This window comes from Nematolebias whitei, chromosome 22 (assembly GCF_014905685.2).
Source record: "Nematolebias whitei isolate Nwh7 chromosome 22, NemWhi1, whole genome shotgun sequence".
Lineage (NCBI taxonomy): Eukaryota > Metazoa > Chordata > Actinopteri > Cyprinodontiformes > Rivulidae > Nematolebias > Nematolebias whitei.
This window is the reverse complement of record NC_056519.1, coordinates 2,947,936-2,966,392: the sequence shown is the minus strand read 5'-3', so window position 1 is coordinate 2,966,392 and position 18,457 is coordinate 2,947,936. Positions and strand designations below refer to the sequence as shown.

At 38.9% G+C, this 18,457-nt stretch overlaps 1 protein-coding gene across 1 annotated transcript in view; it reads left to right on the top strand.

Annotated features, from left to right (window-relative positions):
- LOC119428447 (CD9 antigen) overlaps positions 1-18,457 on the top strand; it is a 19,804-nt gene that overhangs the window by 355 nt on the left and 992 nt on the right. The window contains exons 3-8 of the mRNA XM_037696127.1: positions 7,913-8,015; positions 14,842-14,939; positions 16,487-16,561; positions 16,647-16,748; positions 16,827-16,916; positions 17,560-17,643. Of these exons, the coding sequence (XP_037552055.1) occupies positions 7,913-8,015; positions 14,842-14,939; positions 16,487-16,561; positions 16,647-16,748; positions 16,827-16,916; positions 17,560-17,643 (552 nt within the window). The remainder of the gene's footprint in view (positions 1-7,912; positions 8,016-14,841; positions 14,940-16,486; positions 16,562-16,646; positions 16,749-16,826; positions 16,917-17,559; positions 17,644-18,457) is intronic.

Sequence of the window (18,457 nt, the reverse complement as noted above, 5' to 3'; positions counted from 1 at the left end):
GTTGGTTCTGGTTCTGTTTGGACCATGTGTTGGTTCTGGTTCTGTTTTTACCATGTGTTGGTTCTGGTTCTGTTTGGACCATGTGTTGGTTCTGGTTCTGCTCAGATCTTTACCTGAGTGATTAAGTTGTTTTGAATTATTCTCTTGTTAAAGAATTGGACGGAAGTTTAAAAACGTTTTTCTGTTAATTTCAGATGAAACTTCTGATCAAACTTCATCAGAACTTCTCAAGTTTTTTTTCTCCCTAAATAAAAGATTAACCCCGCCCCCTTTTTAAAATTATTTATTTAAATGAAGTCGAGACATGTTTTGATTCCTGTGGACTCTTTGCTGTGGCGGCCATCTTGTAGTGGATTGCCTCTAATTGGTTCCACGAGTTTAAAATTGATCCAGTTCAAGATATTTTAGCTACTTTTGGGTACTTAACCTTTTTCTACACTTTTGGCTGGAATTGGTGATTTGATTTAATATTTCAGTTTCTAATTATATTTCTTGTTTGATTCTTTTATTCCTCATGCTGAAATAAATTAATATTTGATGCTGTGATCTTTTTTTAATATTTTTAATCACTTTAACAGTTGCTGTTTTTTAAATGTGCTATTTAAATACATTTGACTCTTTTGCTATTTATCTTTTTAGCTAGCACTGCCTGCATAGACTTGCTATTTTAATTAGCATTGGTGACTTAGCCTTTTGCTACTTCTAACTGTAGCTAGTGATTGCTGCTTAGCCTTTTGCTACTTTTGAGCTAGCATTGGCTGCTTAGCTTTTTGCTGTTTTGTTTTTTATTTTTTGCAACAGTGACTACTTAGCGTTTTGCTACTTATATCTTTTCAGCTAGTGATTGCTACTTAGCCTTTTGCTACTTTTTAAGCTAGTTTTGGCTACTTGGCTTTCTTTTTTTTTTTTTTTTAGCTAGCATTGGTTAATACTTACCGGTAGACTTTTGCTACTTTGATTTTTTTTTATCTAGCTCTGGCTACTTAGCCTTTTGCTACTTTTTTTTTATCTAACATTGGCTATCGTTTTGCTTATTATTTTTTAGCTAATGTTTTCTACTTGGCTCGTTGCTCATTTGAACTTGTTACCTAGTTTGCTGTTTGGCCTTTTGCTACTTTTTTTTTCTAGCAATACCTACTTAGCCTTTGACTAATCTCTCTTAGCTTGAGTTTGGTACTTAGCCTTTTGCTCCTTTAGCTAGTTTTAGCTGTTGTTTCAGGCCGTCCAGCGTTCGTTCTTAAACTTTCTCTCGATCCTCTCACACTCTGAGTTCGTTGTCGGGCTTGGATTCATCTTGTGGATCAAATCTGAAGGTTTTTGTGTTTTCGGCTCCTTAAGCTGCTGCAGTGGAACCAAACGGGTCGACCCGCTTGTTCTCGGACCGGCTGTGCTGGAAGTTCTGGCTGATTAGAAAACGCTCTGAGCTCTAACACAAACAAACACAACCCTTCCACCCCCCAGCACAGCGCAGGCACAAATGTTCTCTCCTGCGTCTCCGTTAGCAAAATATTATGAACCACAAGATGCATTTTAGTTTGTTTTTACAGATATTGGAGTAAAATTTAAAAATCAAACAGTTCAGCAGAAAGTTAAGAATTTTTATATATATATATATAAATATATATATATATTTTTTTTTTTACGACTCCTGCATGAAACACACAAGTTTTATTTTGAAGGAGTAAAGTTGAGGTACTTCCTGTCAGAAATTTCCCATAATTCATCAGTAAAACCAACTTTTTTTTTTTTGTTGCCTCTGAATCGTCTCAACGTTTTTATTAACTCTTTCTTTTTGTAATTGTGTTGCAGATAAAATCTGTGTTTTAAATTTGACGAGTTGTGTGGTAGTAGCTGTGAGTGATCCCCAACACACACCCCGGATACAACTGGCGGGCGATATGCAAATTATTTGTAATGTCGTAAAAAGGGACCAACCTTTTAAAATCGTTCCTTTCTTCAAAGACACAGATTCTGTTTGAATTAGTGTCAATAAATTTGAGTTTAAAGCAGAATAAGAACGTGTTTGTTCATAACGGTAAATGTTGGACATGGTCCAGCGGTTTTCAACAAATGTTGTTTATTTGCTCCGTTTGTTTCTGTAATTAAATGCTTCACACAGTTAATCACTGTTTTCACCCAGGGAGAAGCTTCAGAAACAAACTTCCTGTTTCCCACCGTCAACACATTGCTCCGGTTGGTTCCCTCAAGTTGGTCTAAACAAGCGAGAGCTGCCGACAGGGAAATTATTATTATTATTATTATTATTATTATTATTATTATTATTATTATTATTATTATTGTTATTATTATTTAAGAGAAAAATGTTGTTTGTTCTGGAGGCAGTCCAGTTTGAAGCACCTTTTATACTCGTCGTTCTGATTTATTGTGAAGCTTATGGAGCATTCACACTATTGTTTTCCTGTTTATAGTTATTATTCCTGTTACTGTCCCTATTCCGTATGGTTTTCGGAGCGATCATCGTCCTGCACCTTTTAAGCTTTTTCAACAATTTAGGTACATTCAGCTGTTTCAGGACAATCCTGCTATGACTTCAGGTATTAGTGCAACTTTAGCTTTTTGAAATATTTGGCTTTTTCTGCCATTTTTTTCCTTTATACAAAATTAATTGAGCTCATTTTAAATCCTTCAGATCTTTAGATCTGTTTATAACCTTTTACTGCTCCACTCACATGTTTCACATTTTGTTCTGCTTCAGCTTCTTTCAGCTTGCTTGTGCAAATTTAAACTTTTTTTCAGCTACTTTCAGCTGTTTTTCCCCCAGCTTTTTAATTCTCCTTTAAGCTTATTTCTGCAAGCTTGAGCTTTTTATGCTGTTATCAGTTAATATTTTGCTGTTGTATGCTAATTTTAGCATTTTCAGTTAATTTCACATTTTTGCACTGATTAAAACTTTTTTCAGCATAGTTCAGGAAAAATGTGCTCTACACTTCCTTCAGTATAATTTGAGCTTATTTCCAATTATTAGTTTTTAATTTTAGCTTTTTTAGGTACTTTTCAGCTGTTTTAAATGTCAGCTTTTTTTTAGGTACTGTTCAGCTGTTTGGTGCCATTTTCAGCTTTTTTTTTTCCTCCATATAATTTCAATATTTTTGAGCTAATTTCTGCTTCTTTCAGCCTAATTGGACAAACATGTTCTTTCAGCGTTCTTCTGATAATTTAAGCTTGTTCTACCTTTTTTGTAATCTTTAGCAGTTTCCAGCTGTTTTCAGATAAATTCAAGTTTTTCGTTGTGATTTCTGCTACTTTCAAACTAATTAACTTTCTGCTTATTTCACCTTGTGCTCATTTTAGCCTATTTATGCAAGTTTAGTTATTTTAGCTACCAGTACTATTTCCTTTTTTTCTAATTTAGATTTTTCAGCTAATTTCAATTTTTTTTGTGCTCGTTTCATCTCTTCACTTCCTTCTGGTAGTTTGTGATTTCTGCCTTTTCAGCTACATTTTTTCTTTTTTGGTGCTAATTTCAGCTTTTTTAAAATCTAATTTCATAATTTTTGTGCACATTTCTGCTTATTTTAACCCAATTCAGCAAACGTACATTCTTTCTGCTTTCTTCTGCTAGTGTAAGCTTGTTCTGCTGTTTCAGCTACATTTCAGCAGTTTTTTTAGCTCATTTCAGCAGGTTTTTAGCTCATTTCAGCAGTTTTTTTTAACTCATTTCAGCAGTTTTTCAGCAAGTTCTTCTGCATTTGAGCATCCGCACTGCATTTTCAAAGGAAATACAATGTCTCTATTTTATTTTATTTTTTCAAAAACACATCACTGGTACCAGCGGATGAACGTTTCACTGATGTTAAAACTCTTGTTGTTTGTTGGTAAATGCAGTTTAAGAAGGAAAAACTTGGAGCTGCAGAGTTTTGTGTCCGAAGCTCTCCGGTGTTGTAGAAAAATATGACGTGCGTCAGGTGGAGATGTTGAAGTACCTGAACCGCTGGTTCCCCAGTGATGGTCGGAAGGAGCTACGTGGCCTCGTCCTCGGTAATGAGGGTGTTGCTTCGGTTGGTCTTGATGAAAAAGCGCTGAATCGAAATCCACAACCAGACCATGGATAAGTGGTAAAAGATGGAGACACTGATGAATAATTGACACATTTTTCTTACTGTTTTGTAAGAAAGTTGTCTCAAGCTTCTCTTTTTATAAGATGATGGCCTTTGTAAAATGATCTCCAGGTATAAATGTCATTAAAAAAAGAGCATTTCTTGTCATGTGATCTGTTGAAGCTCAACGTATGAACTTGGAATAATTCAGTAAATTTTATTGTTGTATGTTAAAATGAGTGCAACTGCCATTTTATGTTTTCCGAGGCCATCTTGGATTGTTGTGTTTTTTTTTTTTTTTTTCACTAAAGTCTGTCCTGTCATGATTTAACAGCTGATAAAATGTTGCCAGGTGAAAATCACACAAACCTCACGCAGCTGCAGACAAAAAGGTTTTAAAAACCTTTAGTTTAATTTGGTTGCTATCTGATACTTTGCCACTAGATGGCGATATATCCGACAAATATCTGTTTAAGACAAATCATTTTATGTCCGACACAATTTACTCTTTTAGCTCCTTTAGCTCATTTGTTCCCCTGCTAAAAGCTTAAAACTGAATATCTGCAGCCGACGTGTTATTTAGTGGGAAGTAGTGAAACGTTTGTGTTGGAGCTCTTTGTCTGTGTGCATGATCTCCATTACTTGTAGCTGATTTTGGGCTGAATCTTTGTTTAGAAAATGTATTCCTAAACCGAATGTTTAACTCCAAACCTTGTAATTAATTCTCACTGTTGTGCTAATGTTGTTGCTGGGTTTGTGGTTGAACTCTTAATTGGTACCTGCGAGGGTAAATGTTTGCTCTGACCTCCCCGGAGAGTTTTTACTCACCAAATATCAGGAAACGTTCTGCTCAGGCGTATGATCATTATGAAGAGCCGACTTCGTTTCTTATTGTTGCAAATTGTGTCGGACCCGTAGAGAAAGGTGTCACGATCAGGAAACTGCTTTTTATTTTACAGTTGGTCGTGTTTGTAGAAGAAGAACCAGAGGAACGTTCATGTTCACATAATGCTGTCAACGCGTCACTGACGATTCTGATTATTCTTCCAGGCAGCAGCTCCTCTGACGCTCTTCCTGTTTTGCTTTTTGAGGTTTGATGTAACGTGAAACATTTTATCAGCGGCAGCTCGAAACATCATGCGCTGAAGGAAAAAAACCACTTGAAGAGAATTTCTCTCCCGGTTCGTCTTTAGGACGGTGCGTGCCGGTCAGACTGTTGCGCTGTTCGGTTGCTGTGACCTGCGGAGTCGAGTCATTCTGCCTCCAGCTGAAATCCTCCTCTTCTAGTTTTATTGTTCCGCTCTGATTAGACGGAGTTACAGTAGAATGAGACTTTAATGGTTCGACTTTGATAAATACAAAAACTGAAAGGCAAGGGCGTCAGAAGCATCAGTGATGTGGGGGGGACACGATGATGTGTGTGCGCGTGCATGTGCGCAAGTTAAAAAAAGGTATTCACTAGTAAACAAAAACATTTCACCTAGATTTCCTTTAATTCCACACATTTAAAACATGTTTCTCACCAAGTTTGTGTAAATTCATCTGTGGGTTTAAAGTAATTTTAACTTTAACACAGAGCGTCAGGTGTGCTAAAAATCTATTGGCTGCCAAATGTCGGCCGTGGGAGGACTTGAACAAGAATTTAACAAGATTAACACTTGAAAACAATTGTTTGCTCGAAATGTATAGTAAATGTGTGTGTCTCAGTTGAACTTTTATTTAATAAAAGCACTTAAATGGTAAAATCAGCTGCATTTCACCGGGTCGGTGCAGCTGGTTTAACTTCCAAGCAGCGAGCAGAACGAAGGTGGGGAGACTTTAACAAGCCGGTTGTGTCATTAAAAGCTGGTGAAGATTCTCCGTCATCCAGGACGTGGTAAACTCTAAAAAAGTTCAAGACAAAAACAATAAAGTATAATAAATCAAGTCTAGTTGTTTTTGTCTTGAACTTTTTTGAATTTGTCATTATTTCCACGTTTACCTATTACATGATACAACAGCATGCCTTACTGCTAATACCACTCTGCTGCATCTAGTGGCTAACAATGGTACTGCTAAAAAAAACTGTCCGACTGAATGAAAACGGTCGTATCTTTTTATAAATCTTTTTACACTTTATAATTTTGCTATTGTTTGATGTAACTGGGACCCTGTGCCCACAGTTTTGTTCCACCTCGTGTACCCTGTGATGCGAATGACGATAAAGAACCTTGACTTGAATAGCATTAGCGTAGCAATTAAAATCTAGCATTTAATGAAGAAATACATTTTATATCCAAAGTTTTATGTGAACTACTTGTGTAATGTTAGCCCTAAAAGTATTTGTGGTAGTACTTGAAAGTTGAACAATTTAAGAAAGTATTTATAAAAGTATAGCTATAGAAACTACACCTGGACCGTCCGTTCGGTCTCTCTCCAGTCCCCTCTAACCTCAGCCAGTTCAGGTAGATGGATGTGTGTCCTGAGCCTGGTTCTGGTTCTGCTGGAGGTTTCTACAGCAGCAGAGTGAGGGAACGTGGTCCTCTAGCAGTCTACGCCTGTAGCGGCATAATTTAGGTATAGCTCTGAAACTCAAGCCAACCCCAACCATAGGATTTATCAAAAAGGAAATACTTAAAAGTACACAAGGTGTTTGCCTCGGGGAAAGAAACTGGAAGTTGGTTCCACAGGAGAGGAGCCTGAGAACGAAAGCTCTGCCTCACATTCTACTTTTAGGAACTCTAGGAACCACAAGTAAACCAGCAATCTGAACAAAGTTCTGTTTTGCAAACTGAAACAATTAGATCTTTAATATATATCTTGTCTGTGTTTCTAGACAAAGAACCAAGCTGTACTATGCTTGGTTACCTTTTAATTTCAGGGCACGTATCTGATCCTGGCCAGGCTCCTATCGGACTCCGAGCTACATTTCCAACTGATTCTTTACGAAGTACGTACCAGGTGATTGCCAGGTGTCTACAGGGACTGGGCTGTATGGTCAACAGTGACCACAGGGTATAAACCCTGAAAGTACCAGGTTCTACCTTTGTATTAAATCAGTCTGTAGTGAACTTTCTTCATCAGCCCATAAATCTATCCACTATGGAGTCCAGACCACACTGGGGCAGTGATGATGGCCGTAAACTTGCAGGTTTATATATGTTGGAATCTGTTTTCAAAGTTTCAACCTTCAGCCGATGATGAGAGTAAAAGGTTTGTAGAGAAAAGTCTTGTTGCTTGAGTTCAGGATCATCTGTGTACCTTCAGTACTCTGGAAAAAACCCACAATCCTGCCAATCAGATTAACTGGAATAACATTTGTGTTTGTTGGCATGAATCATCGGCATAAGAGAAAATGCTTCATACTTTCAGGGTCAGAGCTCTCAATCCGATAGTTGTGTGTGTGTTTTTTAAATTTCTTATCTCCAGTGAACCCAAACATGAATGGAGGCTTTAAGATAAAAAGAACAAAGAAATAATTTCTTCTTCTCTCACTACTTCCATGTTGCATCGATTCAGGTCGATTCCTCGTGGAGCGACGGCAGTTTTCAGGTCGGCTGCGTTGCTTCATGTCGAACTGTTGCAAAACAAACGTCACTCCCACAACGCGTCTCTGAGATTATTTGGATGATGTCAACGGATTTATGGTTTCTGAGGACGTCTGAGTCATTTGTTGTTGAGGGAACTATGATTTGCTCTTTTAGGTGGAGTGTTTTTTATTTACACGTTGGGCCTTTTCTTTAAGGGTTTCAATTGGAAAAGGTCCGAGTGGCTCGAGGAACTGTTGGGAAGAACTTCAAACTTTAGAAATTTAAAAAAATGTGAAACGTAAATGTGTAAAATGTTCCTGATGTGGTAAAATGGTCTGTTTGTAGCTTGCAGGTACTGCAGTCCTCGCCGTGGGCCTCTGGCTGCGATTTGACTCCAGGACCAAAGGGCTGTTTGAAGGAGAGGACTCTCCTTCGGTCTTCTTCACCGGTAAGACCTTTCTTCAGCTGCAACCGGACACATCACAAGAGAATAAAACATCTGCATCGTAACGCCTGTGTACTACGCGATTCATAAAACCTTAGTTTTGTCTACATGTAAATTGGTAAAAACTGGCCCTGAAACCTTCAACTCATCATGCACACGTTTTCGGTGATGGCTCCTCAGACTTTATCAGTTTTTCTTTAGACTTTAGCTGCTTTTCACCCAGTTTCTGTCCTTGTAGCTGAATGTTTTCAGAGGAATGTTTTTGTTTAAAACCATTTAAAGTTTGTCTTCTGGATCAGTCGCCTTAAAACCCTAATCAGTTTGACTGGTTTGTGGTGTCCCTCAGGCTTTTGTACTCGTCCCCTTCTACTTTACCGGCTAAAGCACTTATTCCACATAACAGAGCTTAATTTAGCCCACATTTTTGTGGTTGTAGCTTCCAGGGTGACATGGCATTCTTGTAAATATAATCGCCCTAAACCCAGGTTAAAGCCCCCCCCCCCCCCCTTTTTTTTTTGGTTCTCTTGACTTTGGCAACTTTTCCTCAATTGTTGACCTTGTATTTGAACATTTTTAGAGGAACAGGTAATGCATTGTCTGCTTTTATTTTACATTATAAATATTTGACCACTTATTTTGTTTTTACAAGTACGCACCCATGTATTTATTTATTTTAAATCAGAAGCCTTCTTTGCAAACAGTCTCTATAAAATGGCACCTATGTGCCACTTGTTGCACATTTCAAAGTCATTTAGCTTGAATTTAAAGAACCAGTTGAACATTGTAGGCTCTTTGTATGTCACAGACGTGTTCCCATATTTTTAATTGAATTAATTGAAAATGCCCCCAAACCACAGTTTTGACAGAAATCAGGATGTTGGCTCCAGATTGAGTCACAAAGAGCTGAAAATCAACCGAAGGATGATCTCTCAGGTCCTAGGTCAGTTTTTTTTTTTTTTTTTTTATTTAAATACATGACTTTTACAGACATACAGTTTTATCTCCTGAATATGATGTCTAGGACTAAAAGAAGAATCTGTCCAGATGACCTCTTGTTAGATTTTCTAACTAGATTATTGAGCAAGCATCAGGACACTAAATTTTTTTTTTTTTTTGTCCTCCACTTGTACAGATTCTTCATTTCATAACATTCTGTCAAGTTCAGGTACGGGGACTGAAGCTGAGAGGAAACTAATCATTTTGACTAATGACAAGAAAGACTGGTTGTTTGAAAATGTAAAGACTGAAGACTTTACTACACTAAAAGTTTTAAATGTACTCTTAAAGCTAAGTAAATACATGGTGGCTCTTTCAAGAACTGTTCTGGTCATGAGGGAGAGAACCTCCATCTTGTCGAAGCTCCAAAATTCACAGTTGAAACTCGTGCCTTCGTGTAAAAAGTTCTCTGCAAAAAGAAGCTGAGAACTTGTTTACTGATTTATTTAAATTTTTTATTAAAAGCTTTGTGTGAAAAATGCTAAAGAGCTCAAACCACACCGAGCGTCCGCCATTTTGAGAACCGGAGAGAGACAGCCCATGTCACGTCAAGGGGCCTCCCTCCCATTTCTCTTAGGTCGTTTTCACACCAGATAGTCCGGTAGACTCGGTTCGGTTTGGGACCAATATTCATGAGCTTTTGTTACATTTGAGCTGGTGCGTTTGCATTCACACTGCACTGCGCAGTCGAGTCAACCTGTTGAACCAACCTGTTCCCCCGCTCGCCTGTGGGGGCGCTGCACCAAGAACTACTGAAAGAAACGACACAAAAACCTCTGAAGACACGTCGTCTTCTTCTTCTGTAAATAAAAACAAAGTGGCATCAAGTTTTAGCAGTTTTAGGAGTTATATTTTGTCATTTTTCAAAAATGGACTCAGCATGAGCAGAAGATGAGACAGAAGACCATGGAGAATATTGTTTTCCACACAAGTCAGCTGACGGCTCCATATGAGGTCAGAGAAATGTGTGTTTGTTTGTCCTGCGCTGTACTCCACTTCTTGCTTGTGGAGCGGGGCTCGGTCTGTTTACATTCACACTGTACTCGAACCGCGCTGGAGTTCGCTTCTACCGGACCGAGACCTAGGTTTTAGCCCGGGCCAGAGTTCGCCTTTTTGTTCCGTGACAGAGTTCGATGGCGTGTTCACACCTCCCTAAAGGAACCGGACTTTCAAGGAAAACGAGCTAGAGTTCGATTAAAGCGGACTAAACAGGGCAAGTGTGAATGCACCCTTAGAGACACGCTGCTCGCTCCCTCACTATCCATCCTTCAGTTCAAACAATACTGCCATCTTGTGGTTGAAAGAAGGTACTACACTCAGAACAAATCAACATTTCTAATTAAAATTGACAACAATCACTAATTATCGTTTATCGCAATAATTTCTGAGACAATCGCCCAGCAAAATTTACTGGGACAGGCCTGTATTTTTATTTTTATTAAAAGAACTGTTGTACCAGTTGTACATTAACTTCTTCATGTAACTCTTAAATGAACATTTCAAATGTTTGACTTAACATTTCTGACTGAAAACTGAAAACAAGTTTCATTATTTAATTCACTGATGAAACAGGAAGTTTAGAAGCTCTTCAGCATTTAGCATAAATTCTCCCACTTTTTTTTCTGGGTCTTTTATTCCACTGAAGGCAAAGATCATCATTTGTACCCAAACTGGTGAAAAAGTTAAACTTGTCCAGAGGGGACCTCCTCCCAGTCTGCAGTGGTTTTTGATCGATGCTCTTCTTCTGTTTTAACGTTTCACTGCAGCACAGCTGGACCTGAACATTGGGCCTGTTGTGTGTGTGTTGGTTCTGATGGTCGGAGCTTCAGATCAGATCATCTGGCCGTTTCTTAAAGGGCAGCTGAGGCCGGCGCCGGTCCGCAGTGAGGCGGCTCCTCCGGCCCGGCAGAACCCTCCACACACAGCCGTCATTCTTCACCGCCGAACAGAGCGGTCTTTGTTCCTCAGAGGAACCGCCGCAAAGAAACTCCTCGCTCCAGCAAACTGAGAAGAGAAGTGGGCAGCGAGGCGACGGAGGACGGGTTTGAAATGACAAACATCTTGATAACGGCTTGTAGAGGAGGATTTGTTCGGCTGACGTTCTGCTGATTGTTGTGCACGTTTCTAAAGCCCATAATTATGATTCATCCACGTGAAAGGCCCAACACAGAATGAAAACATGACGTCGTCACAACCTGCTCTGAATCATGTCACCAGAAAGATGTTTGAGTAACTCCCCACATTAGAAGTGGTCAGGTCCCTTCTTATCATCACAGCTGCTGTAGCTGCAGGAAACTGGTGTTTCTGGAGGACGCGCATCACCTGAAGATCTTGTGATGTATTAGCACTGGTTTTTGTGATGGAAGACTCTACTCACACAACTAATTTCAGCTAAAATGGACTGTTCCAGCACTTTATGGTTTGCTAATGTCTCTTAGCTGTGGTGGCCATCTTGAATTGGGTCGACTCCAAGTTGTGAATTTACATCAAGTAGTTTTATTAAACTCTGTTCACTGGTTCACACGATAAATTTCTAACACACCGGGTTGACGCAATGAAATCCATAATTAAATCTATCTCGCACCATCAGTTGGCTGAGTGTTTCAGGATGACTCTCTGCTACTACCACATTTTGGACAAAAATCTGTAAAACTAACTGAGCGTTAACCATTGAAGCTAAGCTTGATTAGATGTGGCAGCCATTTTGAATTGGGTTGACCAGTAGTTAGTGGTACGTGTACGTCCAATAATTGGTTTAATTAAAATTTGCCGTACGACTTCAGAGATTCAGCGATTATGACTGTTCGCCTTTCATGATGGAAGAGGAAGTAACTGATCTAACTTTAGTCTGAGAAACATGCTGGGAAGTTAAAGTTCACTCTCTGACTTTAAGGTGTCCACAAATACCAGAAACCTGGTTTGTGCAGCACATTGAAACTGGGTTCAGATCAGCTCGTTAAGGCCACAGAGACGTCTTTCTTTGACTTTAACTCCTCACGATGGTGCAGAAAACCTCCCGTTTGTAATGTTTTCTGCTAAACAAAGACCTTGAGAGGCAACCATGGTTACGTTGATCAAAATACACCTGGAAGTATAACAGCAGCCTTGTATAAAGTTGGTAAGAAACCATTTTAAATGCAAATATTTGGGAGATCGTGACGGCCGACAGTCTAGTTGTCTCATTTCAGTTGGGGGAGGATCATCCAGGCCATATATAGGACCACAGTTTTGCTCAAATTAATTTCTTGAATGTGTTGCCGACCAAAGTATTTACCTTTTGGGCTATCATAAGCAAAAACTTTTTTTTTTTTTTTTTTTAAACATAAGAGTCTCGGTCGTATCCATGTTGGATATTGGTAATATGCATCAACCTTCGTTTAAACAACGAAATCCAGTGCTCTGAACGTTTTGCATCACGATGTGAGATATAGAGTAAGACAACTGACTGTAAGGGCTTTAACAGACGACTCGAGTAATCTACACATCGATTCCTAGGACATCTATCGAGTTTTAAAATTTTCACATGGAGTACTCGTGGTGGCGTCAATGCGTCAGGTGTCACGTGATCCGCACCGGGCACGGGTTACAAAATGGATTCCTCCAAGCAGACGGATGGAGCGGAGCAGACCCAGTCTTGACACACGGGTGGAAATATTTCTCTAAAGATGAATCTTCCGGTTCAGCTACCGTAAGGAAACAGAAAATGAATCAACTTCCTGACTGTTTGGAGCTCGTTGAACCGGTGTTATACCATATTCTGTGACCACGGTATACTGTGACCGTAGGGGGCGGTGTTGCATGCACTGTTGCAGGTCACAGAATATGGTGCGACACCGGGTCCAAAGACTGAACCAGAACCAGCTTCCTCTGACCTTGTTTCACAAACAAAAAGCAAAAAAATATTAATCTCTAAACCTTTAAAAAAAAAAAAACTATAAACATATTAATCTCTAAAACTAAACCTAATGTGCACCACAGCTGGCGGTGGTGCGGGGTGGTCAACCGCCCCACTCTTTTTAGTTTCGTTTTTGACGTGCCACACGTTTCTTTCAGTTTTGCAGCTTAATAATAAAAACTAATAGTTTAGTTTTTCCTGAGACTTATTTGCAGGATGATGAATGGTAGGAGCAAAATATACACTCCCAATGTTTTGTTGGTCTAGTTTTGTAAATGATGACCTTTTTTGCAGTTTTATTTATTTATTTTTGTATCTTTAGATCCTATGATTTCATCAAGTACTCAAGTTCTACTCAAGTTTTATTATGTTAATGTCAAGTTTTAAAATTATGTGGTCGTTCAACCCCTAGTTACCGTAAGGTGAAGTTGATGGCCTTAAAATGTACCATATAACAAACAATAACATCTGTAAATGTTTGGCATTAACTGTTGGAATTAGCTTTGTTGTTCTTTTGGGAAAATAACTTAATTGGGGAATGCATTTTAATGTAACTCATGTAATCCTTGAACCTTAATTCAAGATGGCCATCGGAGCCATTTTTTTGTGTTTGCTAAGGTCGATTTCGAGAACTCTGGATTTTTACAGATATTGAACTAAAACTGGGTGTGGTAGTAGCTGAGAGTAATCCAACACATAAGCACATATACACCTCTTGTGGTGAACTTGGGGGTGATCAGTAGCTTCTCTACTTTACTTTAGTTCTAATCACTGAGATGTATTAGTTAATGCATTTCATAGAGTACATTATGTATTTCAGGTATCAGGTCTTTTATTTGTAATTTGGATTACCACTAATGTCTTTTTTTTTGTCTTCTCCCAACGCTTACGTTGCTGCTACAATCTAGTGGAAGTACAGAAATCACTAAATATGCTGTGATATACTGTTAGCTGGCCTTTCATAGTTTTATTATAAAATCCAGATAAAAATTAGAGCCCGTCAAACAGTATGGCTGATATTTTAGGCCGTTATAAACATTTTGAATCTGTATCTGATGATTATCCCATTATGTGCCGATATAAACAGTGGGAACATGTGTCCTTACTTGCAAGTGGAGTAATTGTAGAATGCATCCAGCAGAGGGCGCATGCAGACTACGTAAAGTCATGGCGTTCACTTTAACTTTCACTTTCAGCGCAGCCGAAGCAGCGAGCAACACTGTGTGGTGTAGTTTGCTGAAATTTATTTTAACTGATCTGAAAAATAAAAAAATAAACCATAATAAATTATCTTCAATCGTCCAACCCTCAGTCATTAGCTACGTGCCTCTCAAGGTAACAAAGCTAACGTTTAGATAACCTAGCATAGGCTATTGTCTTGTGACACTTTATCCAGAACAGTAAATCTAACGTAGAGGTAAAATATATCCGTGTTGGTACCGTTGTATCTGTCGTCCTCATGAAATGCATTTTCTGAAATATTTTATTCTTTGCAAAGAAAAAAATGCAGCTACGGTCAATAAACCTTCACTTAAACAATGAACAGGAAGGGTGTTTCTTTTTTTTATATTTTTGTAACACTTGACGACTTCATGGTGAAAAATGGAGGATGGAAAATGTGAACGCACGTTGGAAAGACCGTTTCAAGATTTCAAGTGTTAACAAACATAAAAGTAGCTGTTTACTTAGATTCTTCCATTCTATCGGTTATTGGCGGTCGCCGGACCCTCCCAATATCTGTATTGGCGATGGCCAAAATTTCCATATCGGTCGATCTCTAATAAAAATGCTCCTGGCTAACACTCGATGTACTCTTGTGGGATTGTAGCTCAGTCACCTTCCAGTTTGAACTGTTGTTCTGAAGCGAACAGAAAGGCAACAAAGTCAAAGAATGCCCATGGTTCTTCACTCAGTGGTGATGTCCGTGTTTTGCTGTAGGAGTGTACATCCTGATCGCTGCAGGGGCTCTGATGATGGTCGTGGGATTCCTGGGATGCTGTGGAGCCATCAAGGAATCACCGTGCATGTTGGGTCTGGTGAGTCATTGGTTTTGCTGCTGTCTTTAGCTGCCTGCTTACATAATCTAAACATTGGTGACTCTTAAGAGTTTTCCAAGTCTCTGAGAAACCTATCAAACTTCTAATAGGACTTCTGTATGTGTTTGTCAGGTTGATGAAGCCATTTTATAATCTTTTATTGTTTTGGTCATCTGGTGCACAGTGTTTAGTTTCACAAACCAGTCCTGCAGGTTTACATTTAAATCTAAAGTTTAAAGGACTTAAAAGGAATTTAACACCATATTTGTGTCGTAATGGTGGTTGGTGAGGGGTAAACCCAGGGGTGCAGGCAGACAATCCAGGACTCAGGAGATGAATAAAATAATTTATTAATAATAACAAAACAACAGCTGATGGGGCAGCAAACTTACATAAACTGTGGGAAACGCAGAGGACCAAGGTGACGGGAAGCAATGCCAGGACGAAGGACTAACACAGAGACAGACTTTTATACAGTGACAAATGAGACAAAACACCTGTGAGGACACTCAGCTGAACCACATCAGGGAAAATGACAAACCAGGAAGCCAGGGAGTGCAGGAACAGACACACAACACTAGATGGAAGCATACACTAGGAAAACACAAACCCTATAGAAAAATAGAAACTGAGAAGGATATAAGACAAAAAACACAACACAAGATGGGGCTAAACCCATGAAACGGACCAATCCCTACAATTTGTCCTGCTAGTCCCTGAATGATACATTTCATATATTTAGATAACGACAATGTTCTTGTTTTTCTTCTGCTGCTATTTGTTTTGGTGCCAACATTTGGAAAAAGAGTTTTATCTTTGTTCCTGCGTTGACTGGTGCAGGCCAAATGTAGATCGCACAACCATCGTGATGTAAAAGGACTGAACGTTCACCGTGCTGGTACTTCCACACCACATGGTACCACGTCAGTTCTTTTTAAGGAAGTTAGTCTTTTGGTTTTGCACTGCAGGTACTGGTCATTCAAAGTTATGACTGTTCATTGGCTCAAAGTGCTTTATCTCTGTAGGGACTCTTTAAAGTGACATAAGGGGATAAGACTGGTCCACACATGAACATAAGTTGCTCCTACGCCATTAAAACTATTTGCGTTAATGATGTAGAAGCTCCTTAACGGTCATCATCTATGACAGGTTCTTGATTACAAAGTAGACCTGTTGAGTCTTGGCTCCTGAATTTTTGTAGTACTTTTTTCAAACAGTTTTTTTTAATGAATGTACGTCCACATGCACAAGTGGTGAATGTTAAATGCATAGACCTTCAGATAAGTGTTGCACAATCACAATTCACCTGACGATACAAAAGCAAACGCCATAAGTCCTTCTGGCTGCTCCTTCTGGAGCCAACGATTCTTAAAACTGTTCGGTCCAAAAGCAGCATGCGACTCTTCTAATGAGACCAAGACGACGGCTGCTTGGTTAAAGTGCATCACCTCAACCAGCCACCAGTGGGTACGATTAAAACATGGTGTACTACAATCAATCCAACCGTTTAACTTTTTATTACTATTCTTTTTAATTTGGGGGTTTAGTTCTTCCTCTTCCTGCTCCTCATCTTCGCTGTGGAAGTGGCTGCAGGGATCTGGGGACTCTCCAATAAGGACACGGTATAATAAAACCACACGGTGCAGATCTGATATGAAAGTTTATGTGGATAATCTAGTAATGTACAATATTATTCTGGATCTGCAGGTGGTGGAAGATGTTACAGAGTTTTATAAGCAGACCTACGACAACTACAAGACCACGAAACAGGAAGCACTGAAGGAGACGCTCCGCCTCATCCACTTTGGCGTGAGAATTCTCATTTTAACTTTTGTTTTATCGAACAATATAAGCCCTTCTCTAAACCTTTATTTCCTTCGTTTACAGTTGGACTGCTGTGGTCCTACAGGAACAGTGATTGATGCTATCAAAGACATCTGCCCTAAGCAGGAAGGACTGGAGATCCTCGTCACTAAGGTACCCATTCAAGAATTTAGGGACTTCTCCAGTAAATCTTTAGCTTGTTCCATAGTAGAACAAGTTGTTCGCCCATGTCCTCATCGCTGAGGGACTTGAATAGTAAACGTTTGTAATTTTAAGCCGAGTGCTTTACTGGACTGATTTGGACGTGACGATGTTTGATAAGGACCTTTCTTACGTCTAGATACAGCTATACTGTCTGTTAAAATGAAGTTGACGCGTTGCGTATTTTTCAAGTTATTAAACCCACAAGATTAACACGTGTATATGGTGGCAGCCATCGTGGATTTTGATGTGGCAATCCAATTTTCCATAGTGACCTTTCTTACTCCTACATGTAGCCACACACCAAAATGGAAGCTGGTACCAAGTTGTATGTTCACAACATGGACTCTGTTTCTAATTCCGCCTCTTCGCTCCAAGACCGGGGACAAAAAGTAATGTGTAAAGTAAAAACTAATAGTTTACCGTATTTTGTCTAATTTATTTCTAATAGATGTGAAAAGTTCTCTAGGAAAAAGCTGCTTCTTAAACAATAAAACAACCCGTAAAAGCTAATACCTCAGTAAATGTAGACATTTTTAACAGCTTAATTCAGTTTCTTTGCATAAGCAACAGATTTATTTTTTATTTTTTGCAGAGCTGCCCAAAAGCGATTGATGAAGTGTTCAACAACAAGCTGCACATCCTCGGTGGAGTTGGCATTGGCATCGGAGTCATCATGGTGAGTTGACTACCAGTTAAAATCTGAACAGTGGTGCACACAAACTAGTTCTAAGATACACCCAGTTATTGTTTGGTGCTAAAAAAATGGAGTTTTAATTCCTGACTTAATAGTGCACATGTCATTACATTAAGGACAGAAACCAGGAAGTCAATAGTGTAATGTTTATCTTTCCTTGTGATGGTCCACAAAATAATTGTTCTGGTTGTGGAAGAAATGGACAAAGTCTACGTGTTGTAACAACAAGTCCATGCTCAATAATCCAGGTGTACAATCCAACATCTTTCAGTCGGGTCATCTGGACAGTTTTTTTTGTGCTGAAACGTTTCACCTTCCATCCAGAAGGCTTCATCAGTCAAGGAAACGCACAACAAAACTGATTCTTCTCCCAACAACTTACTCCAAAGTGGAACAAACCAGTTACGTGTTGTACTGGAGATGAGTAGCCTGACTCACTAATCTGTCATGCTCGGACTTTGCTAAGATTTGTTGGATTCAAAGTCTGCTGCTCCAGAGTTGATCACTTTCAGTGTGGACCTGGTTTATTTGGGAATTTACAGGAAATGTTTTGTAAACAATCATAAACTTTTGGTTTCTTTTCCATTAGTGAAATGCAAACTTGGTTTAACTTTTTACTTGGCATGTTTCAAAAGGAATATTTTTTTTTTGTTTAGCCTGTCCTTCAGTTTAAAAAAAATAAAATAAAAAAAATTGGTTATGTTTTAGATACACTTTTCCATAAGAAAACAAACTAACTTTAGCTAACCTTTTGCTTAGCTTTCCCATTAATAAAATGCTAACTTTAGCTAACCTT